Source organism: Bicyclus anynana, chromosome 17, assembly GCF_947172395.1.
Source record: "Bicyclus anynana chromosome 17, ilBicAnyn1.1, whole genome shotgun sequence".
Lineage (NCBI taxonomy): Eukaryota > Metazoa > Arthropoda > Insecta > Lepidoptera > Nymphalidae > Bicyclus > Bicyclus anynana.
In genome coordinates, this window is record NC_069099.1 from 3,682,212 (window position 1) to 3,699,227 (window position 17,016).

At 35.8% G+C, this 17,016-nt stretch overlaps 1 protein-coding gene across 2 annotated transcripts; it reads right to left on the reverse strand.

The window, feature by feature from the left end:
- Positions 1 to 134: 134 nt before the first annotated feature.
- On the reverse strand, positions 135 to 15,719 carry LOC128198896 (phenoloxidase-activating factor 1-like). 2 transcript variants are annotated; one of them, XM_052886435.1, is made up of 7 exons: positions 15,546 to 15,719; positions 9,237 to 9,388; positions 8,243 to 8,465; positions 6,296 to 6,489; positions 4,208 to 4,310; positions 1,201 to 1,378; positions 135 to 392 (listed from the first exon to the last, which is right to left on the reverse strand). In XM_052886435.1, exons 1-7 carry the CDS (start codon positions 15,619 to 15,621, stop codon positions 176 to 178), a joined length of 1,143 nt encoding a protein of 380 aa, XP_052742395.1. In that variant the 5' UTR covers positions 15,622 to 15,719; the 3' UTR covers positions 135 to 175. The 2 variants fall into 2 exon arrangements, with proteins under 2 accessions (XP_052742395.1, XP_052742394.1); XM_052886434.1 differs by having other exon boundaries at positions 8,222 to 8,465.
- Between the last annotated feature and the right edge of the window lie 1,297 nt (positions 15,720 to 17,016).

The window sequence follows — 17,016 nt, forward strand, 5'->3', positions numbered from 1 at the left end:
AATATTATGATGTTTTCGCTTTTTAGTTAAGTGGGTACGTTTTCAGGTTTGTAAGTCACTTGAATTTTTTTGTTATTAAAAAATGATTTAACAGAAAAATATGAAAGGGTGAAAATAAAATTCTAGGGTTTATTATATTAATATTTATTGTATTGGGTATTATTAGTCTGGGTCGTTATTCTTTAATGTGATCCAAAATCCATAACATATACTTTGACACATCTGTATAATATACAAGAGAATTTCGACATGAGTATTTCATTCCGTAAGACATAATGCCGTATTGAACTTGTCGTGTCAATCCATTAAATTCTGACTCTATCATAAATGGTGCTCCACCGTCGCCAATACAAGAGTCCCCATCGGCGCAAAATGATAAGTTTCTATCGTTCCTGAAATAATAAACATTGCGTATAGTCTGGCAAGTTGGTTGATAACACTCCCATGATATGCGGACGTCGGGCGGAAAGACTGCGCGGGTGTGAAATCGTTTGTGCGGGGAAGTGACGTGCATCAGTCGTGGGCTTTTCATTCATCGCTACACGCCCCCCACCCCGCGCGCATTTTTAAAGAGGTAAAATGAAAAACATGGCAACTAGTCAATTGAAATTTTACAAATAAAGGACCGAGAGCATATTTTAGAGGACGCAATTTTATTTTTGAGACATGGTGGTCAATAGAAGCTTAACCTCAAGTTTGTAGGGTCGCCACCCTTGTCCTCCGGCCGCCATTAGGAAAAAGGGGTAACCTTTAGGGTTTGCCCGCCCAACAGTTTGCCTGCGCCGGTGCCTACCACCAACGCATGGTGCAAACCCTTATATGGAGTGCCTAACGCTCCCAGATCGGCACCGGCTTCCCCGGTCGCTCCTCAGCCCCCGAGAGCTGCCCCCGCGGCCCCCATCAATTCCACGGCCCCTCAGGCCTTATCAACAATGCGTACCAGAAGACCTCTGAGTACTTGAACGCATTTAGCATGAAGGAGTTCGACCTCTTCATTGCAAAATGCAAAGTAGACCCCTGTAGGGCTCACCTCGAGCACAGCAGCATGCTCCGCGCGATGGAGAACTTTAAAAATTTCCTAAATGGCGCACAACGGTAGGTTAAAACCGCGTTCCCTGATTGTCGACTTTCAGCTCAAGCTTCGCTTTCACTTATTCAAGGCGGGAAAACGCCTGTCAGGTAATAATATAAATGTATTACTTATTGTAGTTAGAGCTGCAGGTTTCTGCCGATTTAATTGGAATTTGGACTTTCCTTAGTAAAGTCGTCCGGATTGGGTTCTCTGTGGTTCCCCAGCCAGCCACAGTCCCGTTTAGTCCCTCAAGGTTAATTTCGCGCAGTTCACTGTACACTGGCAGACATATTGGTGCTGCATTATCTGTAATAGGTACGATTAAAAGGTAAAGGTATAATATACAAAAATATCCTATGTTTGTCTCCTGGTTCTAAGCTACTTCTCCATAAATTTTCAGTCAAATCGGTTTAGCCGTGCTTGAGTTGATCGACGACTAAGCAACTTTTTTCGAACACTTACATATTTAAACATTTGTTAACTTTCGAATGCAACTCTGAATTTAATAACTCAAAAAGTTAAATAAAGATATTAGAGCAGTTTTGAATGTGAAGTAATTTATTTTGATAAGAAATAATACCAAGATACAAATAATAGTAGATTGTTATACAAGGGGCTAAAAAAACCCATTTTAAACAAGGTATTTTTAGGCCGATTTTATTTGATTTTTATTAAGTTGCGAATTTATAGAGCGAGATTTGAAGAGAAGGGTGTACGGTGTAATACCTTTGCCTTTTCTTCATGGGAAAAATTTAAATCAATAAAGAAAATAAAATTAAAGAGCGAGAATTTAAAAACAATTATTGTCGTGAATAATCTAATTACTTAATATTTTTAAATAAATTCATTGTGAATTTGTGACCGTAAGTTACATGTTTCGCAACATTAATTGTTGTCTTCATCTAGTGAGAATGGTGACCCTAATTTGGAGACGGATCAAAAAAGACTTATAAATTAAACACCTACTTACGAAAAATTTAATAAGTTGAGAAAAGAACAACAAGTGCATTCTTACTTACAACTTACGCATGGTGTTTTTTAAACAATTATCTAACATGTTTACCCCTCATACTCATTATTCAACTTCACTGTAGTCGGAAATTAAGTTACCGGGTAAAAGCATCTCCCCGAAACATCCAAAGTTGTAGCATTTTGTACCTACATTTTATTTTTCAAATAAAATAAAACATTGAATACTGTACCGAGTTATTTTATTTTCTCGCAATCGTAGTGAAAAGCAGAGTGTAACACGTGGGGCTAAACCCATTATAAACTCGGTTTTTATTTAGCGGTTTTATTACCTAAAAATATCTCGTATAAAATGGGTCTTTTAGCCCCTTGTATACAATCTATAATTTCGAACGGCGGCATTTCCATTAATTTTTAGGGTTCCGAACGTACGTAGTACAAAAACGGAACCCTTATAATGTCTGTCTGTTTTCTCCAAATGCGACCAATCCAGTCGATATTTGGTAGACATATCAATTCTTGAGATCCAAATATATAAATAGGGATGTATCATGAATAGGAAAAATTTGAATACGGGGGACACTTATAAGATGGGGTAAGATGGAAAATTGAAAAAAAAAACTTTTACAACCTTCATCGTGTGATGCATCAAATTAAAGGTGATATGTTTTTTTAAATCTAATATGGCCTTTAGTACTGAGGGAGACTGTAGCTTCCCAAGAGGGACAGAATTTTTCAAATCGGTTCAGTATTTTCAGAGCCTATTCAATACTTACAAAAAACAAACAAACAATAAAATCTTTCCTCTTTATAATATTAGTATACATAAAGTCAAAGTCAAAGTCAAAATGCATTTATTTCAAATAGGCTTAGCTTACAAGCTCTTTCGAAACGTCAGGTAATAATATTAAACTTAAGATAATGGTGATAATAATTATTCGAAAACTTAAAATTAAAGTTACGAGGGTTCCAAACGCGCCTTGGTCCGAGAAGTGCCCAAAACAAACTCAGCCAGGTTTATCCTTTTTTAGTTTACCACCTTTTAACAATAGGTATATAAGTAGCCTGTCATGTAATACATTTAATTTCTAAGCAATTTTGTCATTTACGTAATCATTGACACCATAATACGACTTTTCTATAAGTTTACGTTTAATAAAAACTTTGAACTTATTGAGAGACATGCAGGTGATTTCATGTGGATAAGTAGTACGTAGTATATAAATATACAGGGTGGCGATTAAATAATACGACATACTCTACAGGATGATAGCTGACATCCTACCTACTAAATTAACGCAATATATATAAGCCGAAATTTTCCGATTTTTAAGTTAAATTGATTTTTCTACAAAATTTCACCTTCACTTCAAAATAATCGTACTATGTGCAGACTAATGGTGTTATAACCATTATTTTCAATTTGGCTAGACTGCATAAGATTTTTTTTAATTTTAATCCTTAAATTTAATTTAATCAATTAATAAAAATTAAAATATTGAAGACATAAAACGGGCGCAGGGTCCAAATCGGGGTTTTTAAATACATGCAAGAACTGTCTCTTCAGCTGTGGATGTCCATCGGCTGTTAATGATGAAAAATAAACGATATATGCACATCATAATAATTATGACAGTATTATCTAATATTAGACATCACATTAATAGTTTTCTAACATTCATTGTAAAAATAAAAAAATATATAAAAACTGGCGGATTCGGTCAAGCTTCGCTTTGACTTATGTGCACTTCTTCCCTATTCTACCCTACGCTACCCCTATCTACCCTACCCTACCTTACCCTACCCCTACCCTACCCATACCCTACCCCTATTCTTATCCTACCTCTACCCTAACTCCACCCGACCCCTACCCCTACCCTACCACAGGATTCATTTGTTACAAAAAATGTTATAAATGAAGAACCGTTCGACCGATTTTGTGCAAACTTCACATAAACCATCTCCTGAATAGTCTGAACAAAGCTTAAACATTTGGTTTGGATAGGTGAGCCCGTTGTTGAGCTATAAAATTACAAGAAAAGTGGCATTGATTTTTATATGTATATAGATAATTGTTACTCATCATACGGCAAACAAAATAATAAAATGTAAAGCTAGCTCTTAAATTGAACTAGTTAGTTTTCAATTTAAGTCAAATATACTTACTATACATAATTACAGGTTCGCTGAGGCGTAGCAATGCAATGTCTGAAGATGTTAAGCTTCCAGTAAAATTCTCATGGGGTATTACTTCTTCCACCTCGATATCCTACATGAAACAAAAGAACATCTTCAACTAAATTTTAACTTTGCCATCATATTAATTTCAGGAGAACAGACTGGTTATTGATAATAGTTCAGTTGCGAAGATAATGAACTTGTAGTACGTTCGTTATCAAGCCATATTCGGCTCACTGCTGAGCTCGAGTCTCCTCTCAGAATGAGAATGGTTAGGCCAATAATTCACCACGCTGGCCAAACGCGGTTTGGCCGACTTCAAAAAAGCAGAGAATTAAGAAAATTCTCTGTTATGCAGGTTTCCTCAAGATGTTTTTCTTCACAGTTTGAGACACGTGATATTTAATTATTTAAAATGCACACAAATGAAAAGTTATTAGGAGTTGCATGCCCCGGACCGGTTTCGAACCCACACTCTCCGGAATCGGAGGCAGAGGTCATATCCACAAGCAATAAATAAAGTCTACTACTGCCATATTTATTTCTGTCAACAAGCAGCATTGCTGTTTTGAAAGACTTTGTTGCCAGTGTTATATACGACGGTTTTAGGGTTCGGTAGTCAACAAGGAACCCATATAGTTTCGTCATGTCTGTCTGTCTGTCCATCCGTATGTTCGCGGCTTAGCGCAGAGGATATTACTACTAGAAAGCTGTAAATTTGTACATTATAAAATTTAACAAAGTCGTAAAGCAAAATCTTGAAAATTTTTAATAGTGTATCCCCCCTGCATGTAAAGTGGGAATGATTTTATTTACTCTTATGTAGTGTAGGTAGGGTATCATTGGATTGTTCTTTAAAATATATGACTTCTACCAACATTTTTCGATTTAAGGATCCGTTTGTAAAATATTAACCTTTTAAGATCTAATTTTAATTAAATTACGTTTAAATTAAGTGAAATTATGTTCTCATGTTAGCGGTTAAGCCATTTTATGAGAATAAATATCATATAAACCTATGTTCGAGTCATATGTCCCCACGCTCTACCAGCTAAACCGTAAGGGGTACGAGAAAAAAATTACTAGCGGCTGGGGGACAAGGGTGGTGACCCTAAAAACTTGAGGTTAAGTTTCTATTGACCAGTCAGACTCAGTCATGTCCCAAAAATAAAATTGCGTCCGCTAAAAAATTGAAAAATAAAAAATTAAAAAAAAAACAACCGACTTCAAAATCTCATGAATGTTACCACTAAACTAAAAAGCAAAAAATAACATCGTATGTGCAACCTTCTGATCAACTTGAAGGCGGTGCCGAGCCAGTGACATTTTAATTAAAGAATATAAATAAAAGATGGTCCTTAAATTGTAACATTTCAATCGACTAATTAACTTTAACCTCACAATAAACGCCATAGAGCAGCGCTTTATAAGTTGTTCTTTGCTTGTCCAGTGAAGTGTTATGATTCACATGTGCTCTTTAGTACAAAAAAAGTTCTCCGTCTCCTCCATAAAAATGGTTGAGGTGTCATTCGATTCGGAATTGAATGTGGATAGTTTTTGAAAAAGTTGAAGGCCCGCTCGCAAAAATTGCAAAAGTTATAAAAAATTAACTAAAAATAAAAAAGGGGTTCGGTTTTTGACTTATAACTCAAAAACTATTTAAGATTTTTTTTAAGATTCCAATTTGATTAAAAATTCAAAAAAAAAGGAAATTTCCTAACAAAAACTGTAACCTTTAGAGGTCTGGACAAATATTTAATTAGCTAAATATTGCGCTGAAAATAGGGTTCCGCTGGCCGCTGAAACTCGGGCATGTCGGCGCAAGGAAGAGTACCACTCAGATATTTTTTTTTTTTAGTACTAAATAATAAATTTAAATCTAAAAAAATACAGAATAATTTCAAACAAGAAAACCATTCAACTGAGTAATTTAAATACTGAAAAAAAAATCTTTTTAAATAAGTAAAAATTATTTTTTTGACCTTTTTCTTTAAAATTGAACTTTGCAAATAAAGTAACTCCAGCTGCAGCTAGTTCCATAGATATAAAAAAGCGATAAGAATCAAAGCCAATTACCTGAATTTTTGTCTCACATGTCATATTAAAGACGTGTCCTTGACAGTCTATTTTAGTGCTATAATCTAACTCCCCAATGCGCACTCCGGCTAGCTTCTTTTTTTTCCCTTTGTTGATAACACAGTGCGCAGCTGTTAATATGTATCTTGAATTAATAATAGTCCCTGCGCAAGCAAACTCTGATCTTGCATAACCTGAAAGTTTTTTAGAGATTTTTTATCTATTATTAAGCTATGGTACAGCTTTTAACGAAATTAAACCTAACACCCAAGCCCTGCATACATCAAGTTAACACATTTTGACGTTATCTTATCGATTATATAATGATTTATTTATTTTGCTATCATCCGCGAAAATTCGGCGAACCCATTCGACAACGTCACCCAGGTCCGACAAAATACTCTCTACGTACGTTTCACCCCGAAACCGGAGCATCCTCAGGAGATGTTGACTCTACAACGTGCAATTGCAAAGTGTCGTTTTCGACCTTTGCTTCGTCTTTTATAGACCAAAAAGTAGGTGGGGCAAGAGGTGGGCGTTGCCAAGATACTCATAATATAAGCGATTTATCTCGCATCGCATTCAAACATTTTTATTAGTGGTGACTTCGATAACTCTATTTGTTCATTTAATAAGGTAATTCCTGACTTATTATGTTTTATTATTTCTAATTGTTCCAAAACGCATAGTCGTAGGCCTTTATTGCAAGTGTGTAAAATTAGAACAAATAGAAACAATTTTGGAACAATTAGAAATAATAAAACATAATAAGTCAGGAATTACCTTATTAAATGAACAAATAGAGTTATCGAAGTCACCACTAATAAAAATGTTTGAATGCGATGCGAGATAAATCGCTTATATTATGAGTATCTTGGCAACGCCCACCTCTTGCCCCACCTACTTTTTGGTCTATAAAAGACGAAGCAAAGGTCGAAAACGACACTTTGCAATTGCACGTTGTAGAGTCAACATCTCCTGAGGATGCTCCGGTTTCGGGGTGAAACGTACGTAGAGAGTATTTTGTCGGACCTGGGTGACGTTGTCGCATGGGTTCGCCGAATTTTCGCGGATGATAGCAAAATAAATAAATCATTATATAATCATGATGAACTTCCGCAAAGTAACGCCTGCTTCTATCCAATGTTATCTTATCGACTCAACTTAAAACTTAAAACGGAGTTCGGTTCCAGCTTAACGTAATGACATTCTTTTTTATTAATTTATTCTCTTATTTTTTATTCTTTTCTAAAGAAAAAAAATATTGCATACATAAAATAAACAAATAATTATAGTTGCATAAGTTGATAAAATAAGCCGCGATAGTCCAGTGGATATAACCTCTACCTACGATTCCGGAGGGTGTGGGTTTGAATCCGGTCCGGGGCATGCAGTTTGAGTTGCTGAGTTTTTTTAACGGACGTTAATAAAGCGTTCAAATACAACAAAAGCTTTCCCAAGTAAGTTTAAGTTCACACGACAGCGTTTATAAACATGACGAATTTTTCACATATGCCATTTAGGTCAAAATATTTTCTCCGTCTCAGTTGTGAATTTACTATATTTTCCAATGCTCGGTTTTTATAAAAATTTACATAAAAATATTCATCTATTCTTGAACGTGGTTCTTCTTGAAGCATTTTTTACATACATATCTTATATACATATTTTTAGGAGACTGAGAAAATATTTTGACCTAAATGGCACATGTGAACAAGACTACCGTCGCCGCACGCCGCTGCGGTGTTCGGAAAAACGTCTCCGGTGCGTCGCTACACCGCACTGTGTGGTCTTTTAAGGGTTTGTGAACTACAAAACCCTCAAAACACCAACAGATTACAGAAAAGTGAGTATCGCAAACAAAAGAAGCCAGCGTAGTAGTGAGAAGCAGTTCTGACTGCTATGTAGTGAGATGTACCTACGTACTTGTGTTATGAGCGTGCGTACTTGTGTTATGAGTGATTAACGCCATCCAGGGGAATTCGTACAGCTTAGCGAACTCTCCATTGAGTATGCGCGCGCCGTCGATATCTCCGCAGGAGCTTGGTAGCAGACCCACGTTCCGATGCCTGTCGATGGGATCAGCAGAAGGAGAGACTTCGGTAACTACTTGCTCTGTTATCCCTTCAGACACTGGCGTTCCAACTGAGGGAAAGTCTGGGCAGCATACCTACAATATTATTATTTTACTAGCCCGGTTATTAAGTTATTAAGTAGCCTAATATGTCAATCCAGGGTATCTATCTATTTCCATTCCAAATTTAAGACCGTTCCAATCGGTGGAGCAGTTTTTGGGTTAAGGATTAACAATTTCATTCATTCATTATCAACCCATGTTCAGCTCACTGCTGAGCTCGAGTTTCTTCTCAGAATGAGAGGGGCAAGGCAAATCCACCACGCTGGCCCAATGCCGATTGGCAGACTTCACACACGCAGAGAATTAAGAAAATTCTATGGTATGCAGGTTTCCTCACGATGTTTTTCCTTCTCCGTTTGAGACACGTGATATTTAATTTCTTAAAATGCACACAACTGAAAAGTTGAAGGACCGGATTCGAACATACATCCTCCGGAAACGGAGGCAGAGGTCATATCCACTGGGCTATCACGGCTCACACTGGGCTATCACGGCTCGATATCAAGGATGAACAAATATCCGTACATTGGATTTTGACGGCCGTCGTGGCGCAGAGGTATGCGCGGTGGATTTTCATGACTAAGGTCCTAGGTTCCATCCCCGGCTGGGTTGATTAAGGCTTCGGCCGTAGCTAGTTACCACCTTACCGGCAAAGACGTACCACCAAGTGATTTAGCGTTTCAGTCCGATTTTCACCTTTAGGTGAGGTTGTAGTCAATGGCTAAATTGCTTCAAAAACATCAATAAAATTATTAGTTGTGTATTACGTGCTTTACTATAATAATATGACACAGAATCCCTTACCTTTGCTATATTATCTGCGTCATAGCCACATATGGAGTTCCTCATAAATTGTCTTTTATCATCTATCGTACTGCCGTTAAAGCGATATATCATATGTACGAAGTAAAGAGCTGATTTACATGATTTAATTGGAATACAGTCAGCGCAATGACCTGCAAATAACAACTTAAAAATTATTAATTCCTTCCGGACGTTTTTTTCAGGATAAAAAGTGGCCTTTGTGTTATATTTTGGGTTTAATTTCAACCAAATAAGTTCAGTACCTGCGGCGAGTACCGTACTGAACTTATTTGGTTAAAATTTGCGGAAATCTACAAACTTTCACAGTTATATTATACTAGCGGATGTCCTTCGTCCGCGTAGAAATCAATGTAAACTTTCAACCCCTATTTCATCACTTTATATTTATTTGAATTTCGTATTTTTTATGATTAACGAACAAATTTTTAAAAGTGTAACTCTAAAATTGAAGGACTTTCCACACAAACTTTCATCCCCTATTTTACCCCTTTAGGGGTAGAATTTATCAAAATCCTGTCTTAGGGGATGCCTACGTCACAGTAGCTTGATGCATGCAAAGTCTTAGCCCGGCTTAAAGTTGACAAAGTTTCATACAAACTTTCATCCCCTATTTTACCCCCTTGGGGGTAGAATTGATCAAAATCCTTTCTTAGCAAATGTTTACGTCATAACATCTACATGCATGCCAAAGCCGATTTCAGCCCGATCCCTTCAGTGCTTTGTCATAACTATGTCAGTCAGTCACCTTTGAGTTAGGTATATAACATTTAGTATTCACTATGTTGCATAGTTTAAAACGTCGAAGCTTGGTGAGCGATAGTGATTTGATTTATAGTATGTAGGAAAAACCCAGTCTCCATATGAACGCGAGCCCATATTACACAAATCACACAGAGGTGAAAATAGGTCAAAAATTAGGACAATGATCGAGAACTTACGAGGCCAATTTTCAAAAAAACCTACTCGTATATTCGCCTAATCAGGTTTTACCGTGGATTTTACACTAAAATGTTTTTCAGATAGCATTGATAAGGTGAAAGTCGCCAGTATGACGTTCATAATACGTACTATTATCGTGAAACTTTCAAGAGTGAAACAGTCACCCACGCCATCTTACTTCCTACTAATATTATAAACGCGAAAGTTTGTATGGATGTTTGAGTGGATATTTGTTACGTTTCTTTGGATGTTTGTTACTCTTTAACGCCGCAACTATTTCATCGATTTTGCTGAAATTTGGAATGGAAATAGATTTTACTCTACATAGGATACTTTTCATCCCGGAAAAATCAATGGTTCCCGAGGGATTTATGAAAAACTAAATTACACGCTGACAAAGCGGGCGCCCGCTAGTCTTAAATGAAACAAACTCTAACTTAAAACATAATAGAATCAAAATATGATATTTGACAGCGACATCTCATTCATTGAGTGACTTTGACATTGACAGCCTGCGTTTGCAAAGACTGATGCAAGAAATATGCATCAAAGAGGATTTAAAAATCACTACAATCGGTGTGAAAATAACGAAACCAGTTTATTTTTAGGCGAATATCATTTCTGCTTAGATTCCTACTTAAAATCTTGTATTATATTATATATAATATACTTGTATTATATTATACTAAAAGTATTGTATTATATTATAATACACGATTTTTAGTACATTTTTTATATATTTATCGTTCTGAAAAATTGGCCCAGTTTCGGACACCTCCTTTAGAAGAGAGTCGTTATCAACCCATATTCGGCTTACTGCTTAGCTCGAGTCTCCTCTCAGAATAAGAGGGGCTAGGCCAATGGTCCACCACGCTGGCCCAATGCGGATTGGCACACTTCATACACGCAGAGAATTAAGGAAATTCTCTGATATGCAGGTTTGTTTCCTCACGATGTTTTCCGTTACTAGCAGGTTTAAAGGCTCCTAAATGTTCAAGTATAAATAGTAGATTGTTATACGAGGGGCTGAAAAACCCATTTTAAACGAGGTATTTTTAGGGCATGAGCCGAAGGCGAGGGCCGCTTAAATAGAAACCGAGTTTTTAAATGGGTTTAGCCCCGCGTGTTACACAATTCTTTTCACTACGATTGCGAGAAAATAAAATAACACGGTACAGTATTCAATATTTTATTTTATTGGAAAACTATATGTAGGTACAAAATGCTACAACTTTGGATATAAGGGGCGATGCTTTTACCCGATAACTTAATTTCCGACTACTGTGAAGTTGAATAATAAGTATGAGGGATAAACATGGGAGATAATTGTATAATTGTATAATTGTTTGGCGGTGCCAAGCCAGTGATGTTTTAATTCAAGCCGTTTAAATTACACAATTTCTGTGGTTCTTTCAGAAATGGCTTTAATTAAAACATGTCACTGGATTGGCACCGCCTTGAAACTTATCAGAAGGTAGCACATAGGTAAGATGTTATTTTTTGCTTTTTAGTTTAGGTTAATTTTTAAGTTGGAAGTCGGTTGAATTTTTTTATTAAAATTTTTATTTTTTAATTTTTAGTGTTAGCACACCTACTGAGTGTGAACAAAAATTAATGAGCAATTAGTTGAAACGTTATTTTCTTATGATAAGTATCTAAGTCCTACAATCCCAATTTTAAAAATACTACCATAACTCATATACAAAATTTCACTTCCCCTTTATCCACACGTAATATGAATATTCAGAAAAACGTGAAAGGTGACTGTCCTCCGTCTTCATCACCAGACCCCCTGTGCAGTCACAATCCATATGGGTGGAAAGTTCTCATCAATATAAAATTTATCAAGTCCAAACACAAGGTAGCTACTGTGAACCGTCGAGGAGTTCCCTTAACTCTCCTTCATCTCCATCACCAGACCCCTAATACAGTCACAATCTATCCAGGTGGAAAGGTCTCATCAATACAAATTTATCAAGTCCAAACACAAGGTAGCTACTGTGAACCGTTGAGTAGTTCTCTTAACTCTCCTTCGTCTTCATCATCAGACCCTTAATACAGTCACAACCCATCTAGGTGGAAAGTTCTCATCAATACAAATTTATCAAGTCCAAACACAAGGTAGCTACTGTGAACCGTTGAGTAGTTCTCTTAACTCTACTTCGTCTTCATCATCAGACCCTTAATACAGTCACAACCCATCTAGGTGGAAAGTTCTCATCAATACAAATAAATCAAGCCCAAACAAAAGGTACCTACTGTAAATCGTTGACGAGTTCCATCGTCTGTGTATCGGCTCCATCATCAGACCAACTCCAGACCTTCATAGAATTGTAGTGGTTTAAAATACCTTATGGAAACACTAACAAACGCACTAGCCGTCTTTACGATTTTCGAAAGTTCCCCTCGATTTCTCCAGGATGCCATCATCAGATCCTGACATGAAAAAAATGGGACCACCCTGGAATCAAACCCTTCAAAACAAAAAAATAATTTTCAAAATCGGTCCACAAATGACGAAATTATCGCTGGACATACATAAAAAAAAAAGAAAAAAAAAAAAAAAAAACATACATACAGCCGAACGTAGAACCTCCTCCTTTTTGGAAGTCGGTTAAAAACACCATCCGTAAGAGAATGTAGTTGTTGTTCTTTTCTACACTTATTAAATTTTTCGTAAGTAGGTGTTTAATTTGTAAGTCTTTTATGACCCATCTCCAAATTAGGGTCACCATTCTCACTAGATGAAGACATAACAATTAATGTTGCAAAACATGTAAATTACAGAAATTCACAATGAATTTCTTTAAAAAAATCAAGTATGGATTATTCACGGCATTTGTTTTTAAAGTTCTCGCTTTTTAATTTTATTTTTCTTTCACATGAGAAAAAGCCAAAGGTATTACACCGTACAGGATGTCCCGTGTCTTCAAATCTTGCTCTATTCGCAACCAAATAAAAATTAAATAAAAAAATTAACGCATTCCACAGACAAGAACGCTGCATTTCATTCAAATTTAAAGTTTTTTATTTATTTTTCAAAACAATCAGGGCCTTAGGACCTATAATGATTCTATTTTCGAATAAAACCTCCTCCGTTTTATAGTAGGCTAGTACTCGTAACACACAAGAATTAAAAAAACAAAACTACTTTAGCCCCTAGAGGCTGAAATGCCTGTATTTTTTTAATATTATTTTAAATAATATCTTGAGAAACCGTGCCTTCAGTCGTAAGACTGTTAGCTTCGCGGCAACCCTTCGCTAGAAACCTTTAAAGTAAAATCTGATGTTTTTGGAAGGGTTGTCGTAAAGATAAGAGAGTCTGAGCCCTGAAACCTGCTATCTTCTAGAGCGACCACTGATCAAACAGTTTAATTGGCTATTTACTCGACGACATACAACGTGGATACAACGACCACTCTCTATATTGCTATAAAATGTACAGCCCCTAGTGTCGTTATATGGAGTTGACACTGTAATTATAAGTGTAGACAAAAGACTATTAACGCTTCATCTTTTAGACCACTACGTCGACACACAGCGTTACTGAGTGTTCCCAAATGTAACACTATATATGCGCAAAATTCTATAGTATTACGTCTGGCCCGTACATATAATAAAGTTTATTACAATTTAGATTTATTTTACCTATCTAAAACACAACTTAAATAAAAATTTTAATAAAAAAATTCAACCGACTTCCAACTCAAAAATTAACCTAAACTAAAAAGCAAAAAATAACATCTTACCTATGTGCTACCTTCTGATCAGTTTGAAGGCGGTGCCAAGCCAGTGATGTTTTAATTTAAGCCTTTTAAATTACAAAATTTCTGTGGTTCTTTCAGAAATGGCTTTAATTAAAACATGACACTATATTGGCACCGCCTTCAAACTGATCAGAAGGTAGCACATAGGTAAGATGTTATTTTTTGCTTTTTAGTTTAGGTTAATTTTTGAGTTGGAAGTCGGTTGAATTTTTTTATTAAAATTTTTATTTTTTAATTTTTAGTGTTAGCACACCTACTGAGTGTGAACAAAAATTAATAAGCAACAGTTGAAACGTTATTTTTTTATTTCTAAGTCCTACAATCCCAATTTTAAAAATACTACCTTAACTCATATACTAAATTTTACTCCCCCTTTATCCACACGTAATATGAATATTCAGAAAAACGTGAAAGGTGACTGTCCTCCGTCTTCATCACCAGACCCCCTATGCAGTCACAATCCATATGGTTGGAAAGTTCTCATCAATATAAAATTTATCAAGTCCAAACACAAGGTAGCTACTGTGAACCGTCGAGGAGTTCCCTTAACTCTCCTTCATCTTCATGACCAGACCCCTAATACAGTCACGACCTATCCAGGTGGAAAGTTCTCATCAACACAAAATTATCAAGTCAAAACACAAGGTAGCTACTGTGAACCGTCGAGGAGTTCCCTTAACTATCCTTCGTCTTCATCACCAGACCCCTAATACAGTCACAACCCATCTAGGTGGAAAGTTCTCATCAATACAAATTTATCAAGACCAAACACAAGGTAGCTACTGTGAACCGTTGAGAAGTTCTCTTAACTGTCCTTCGTCTTCATCATCAGACCCTTAATACAATCACAACCCATCTAGGTGGAAAGTTCTCATCAATACAAATAAATCAAGCCCAAACAAAAGGTACCTGCTGTAAATCGTCGACGAGTTCCATCGTCTGTGTTTTGGCTCCATCATCAGATCAACTCCAGACCTTCATTAAATTGCAGTGGTTTAAAATAACTTATGGAAACACTAACAAACGCACTAGCCGTCCCTACAATTTTCGAAAGTTCCCCTCGATTTCTCCAGGATGCCATCATCAGATCCTGACATGAAAAAAATGGGACCACCCTGGAATCAAACCCTTCAAAATAAAAAAAGAATTTTCAAAATCGGTCCACAAATGACGGAATTATCGCTGGACATACATAAAAAAAAAAAAAAAAGAAAAAAAAAAAAAAAAAAAACATACATACAGTCGAACGTAGAACCTCCTCCTTTTTGGAAGTCGGTTAAAAAGAAGTGATTAAGTCATACAGAACTTTATAATTTACACTTACACACACACACAAGCGCACGCGCACACACACACACACACACGCAAACACACAAAATTTTGTTAAGATTTTATATAACACTTTTGTCTTTTAATGTTAATATAGGTACCCGAAATTGTATTGTAGCTTTGTATAATATGTATATTCTGTAATCTTTGTGGCCTTAGTTTTAAGCATATGTAATCTAATAATTATGTACCTACTGTTACGCTGTTGATTACAAATAAATCTATAAAATAAAATAAAATAAAATGTACTTACGAGTCTGAGCGGATGTGAACAAATGTTCAGTACAGGAGACCACAATTAGGCATAGTAATATTTGGAAGATTAGCATGGCTGATTATATTAAATTTATTTCTATATAAATTTGTACGTAATTTTATATGTTATAAAGAACTTGTGTGATTGTGACGACTGTACTGATGGTACTGACAAAAATGATTTTACTTATTTTCGCTATATCGCTAACTCGTATCTAAGACGTAGTTTCAATTCGGCGTTGGGGTGAGTATGTTAAATAAACATTATACAAATACAAATAATACATTATGTATGCTTAATTACTTGGATTTGCCAAATGGCAAATGGTTGTTTGTTATCATCTTTTTCATTTTTTAACTACAATGAAATGATAATTGGGTTTTTTACTTTTTTACTCGTAGCTAGTTAGGTATATTTTACTGGCGATTTGTCGTTAGGTAACTAGTGCCTGCTACCGTTTTGATTTCATATAGTATTGCCCAGCATGCGGTGCTTTGTTAGCCGCTACCTCCCAAAACCTTCGTGATTCAGACTTCATAGTTCCATCTAGTGTACTTAGTTAATGTAAGAGCCTGGACCGGCTAACGTCTTCGTCACTTTTAGCGTCTGGAGTCAATGTTGCAAGAGTTCTCTATTGCTCCAACAGCGCAAAGCATTTTTTATGTTCTTAACGTGTATAAAAAAAGTAATGTAATAAAATCAGGGGTTAATAGCTAAAGGATGATAGAATTTAATAAGTTAGAATTAAATTGTATGAGTAACTTCATTATTTCCAAGGGCAAAAAGATTTATTTCACCTAGCAAAAGCGTGAAATGCATAAAAGATGATGCCGGAAAGGTTTTGACGAATGACGAAGTAAGAAAAGGTTGGCAGAAGGAATATTTTAAAATGTTTTGAAAAAAATTTAGAATTAGAAAATAATTATATCAATGAATGCAGTGGTAAAAGAGGTGAGTATAAATTAAATAAATTATAAGTAAAAAAACTTTTTAAAAAAAGCTTTTATTTAAACGCTCTAAAAAGAAGAAAATATTTTTTCTTTCAACGTTTTAACAATCAACTTATAAACTCATTATGTAAAACTTAAATGATAATAAAAGCTTGTTGCGAGGATTAATTATCTATCAGCATTAAATTAAAATTGGAAATATAATAAAGTTACAAGGAAATATAACAAACCAGATGTAAGACCTGTTGTGCTGGATAGATCAGAATGTTGGGCGGTAAAAAGGACGGATAGTAAAATAATACATGTGAACGACATATTGTAATGCCTAGGGTGGAAAGTCATATTACTAGAAAAATGTTGAATGGGCAATTGGATGGACATAAGAAGAGAGGCTAAGAATGAGCCCTGATAGCCCAGTGGATATGACCTCTGCCTCAGATTCCGGAGGGTGTGGGTTCGAATCCGGTCCGGGGCATGCACCTTCAACTTTTCAGTTGTGTGTATTTTAAGAAATTAAA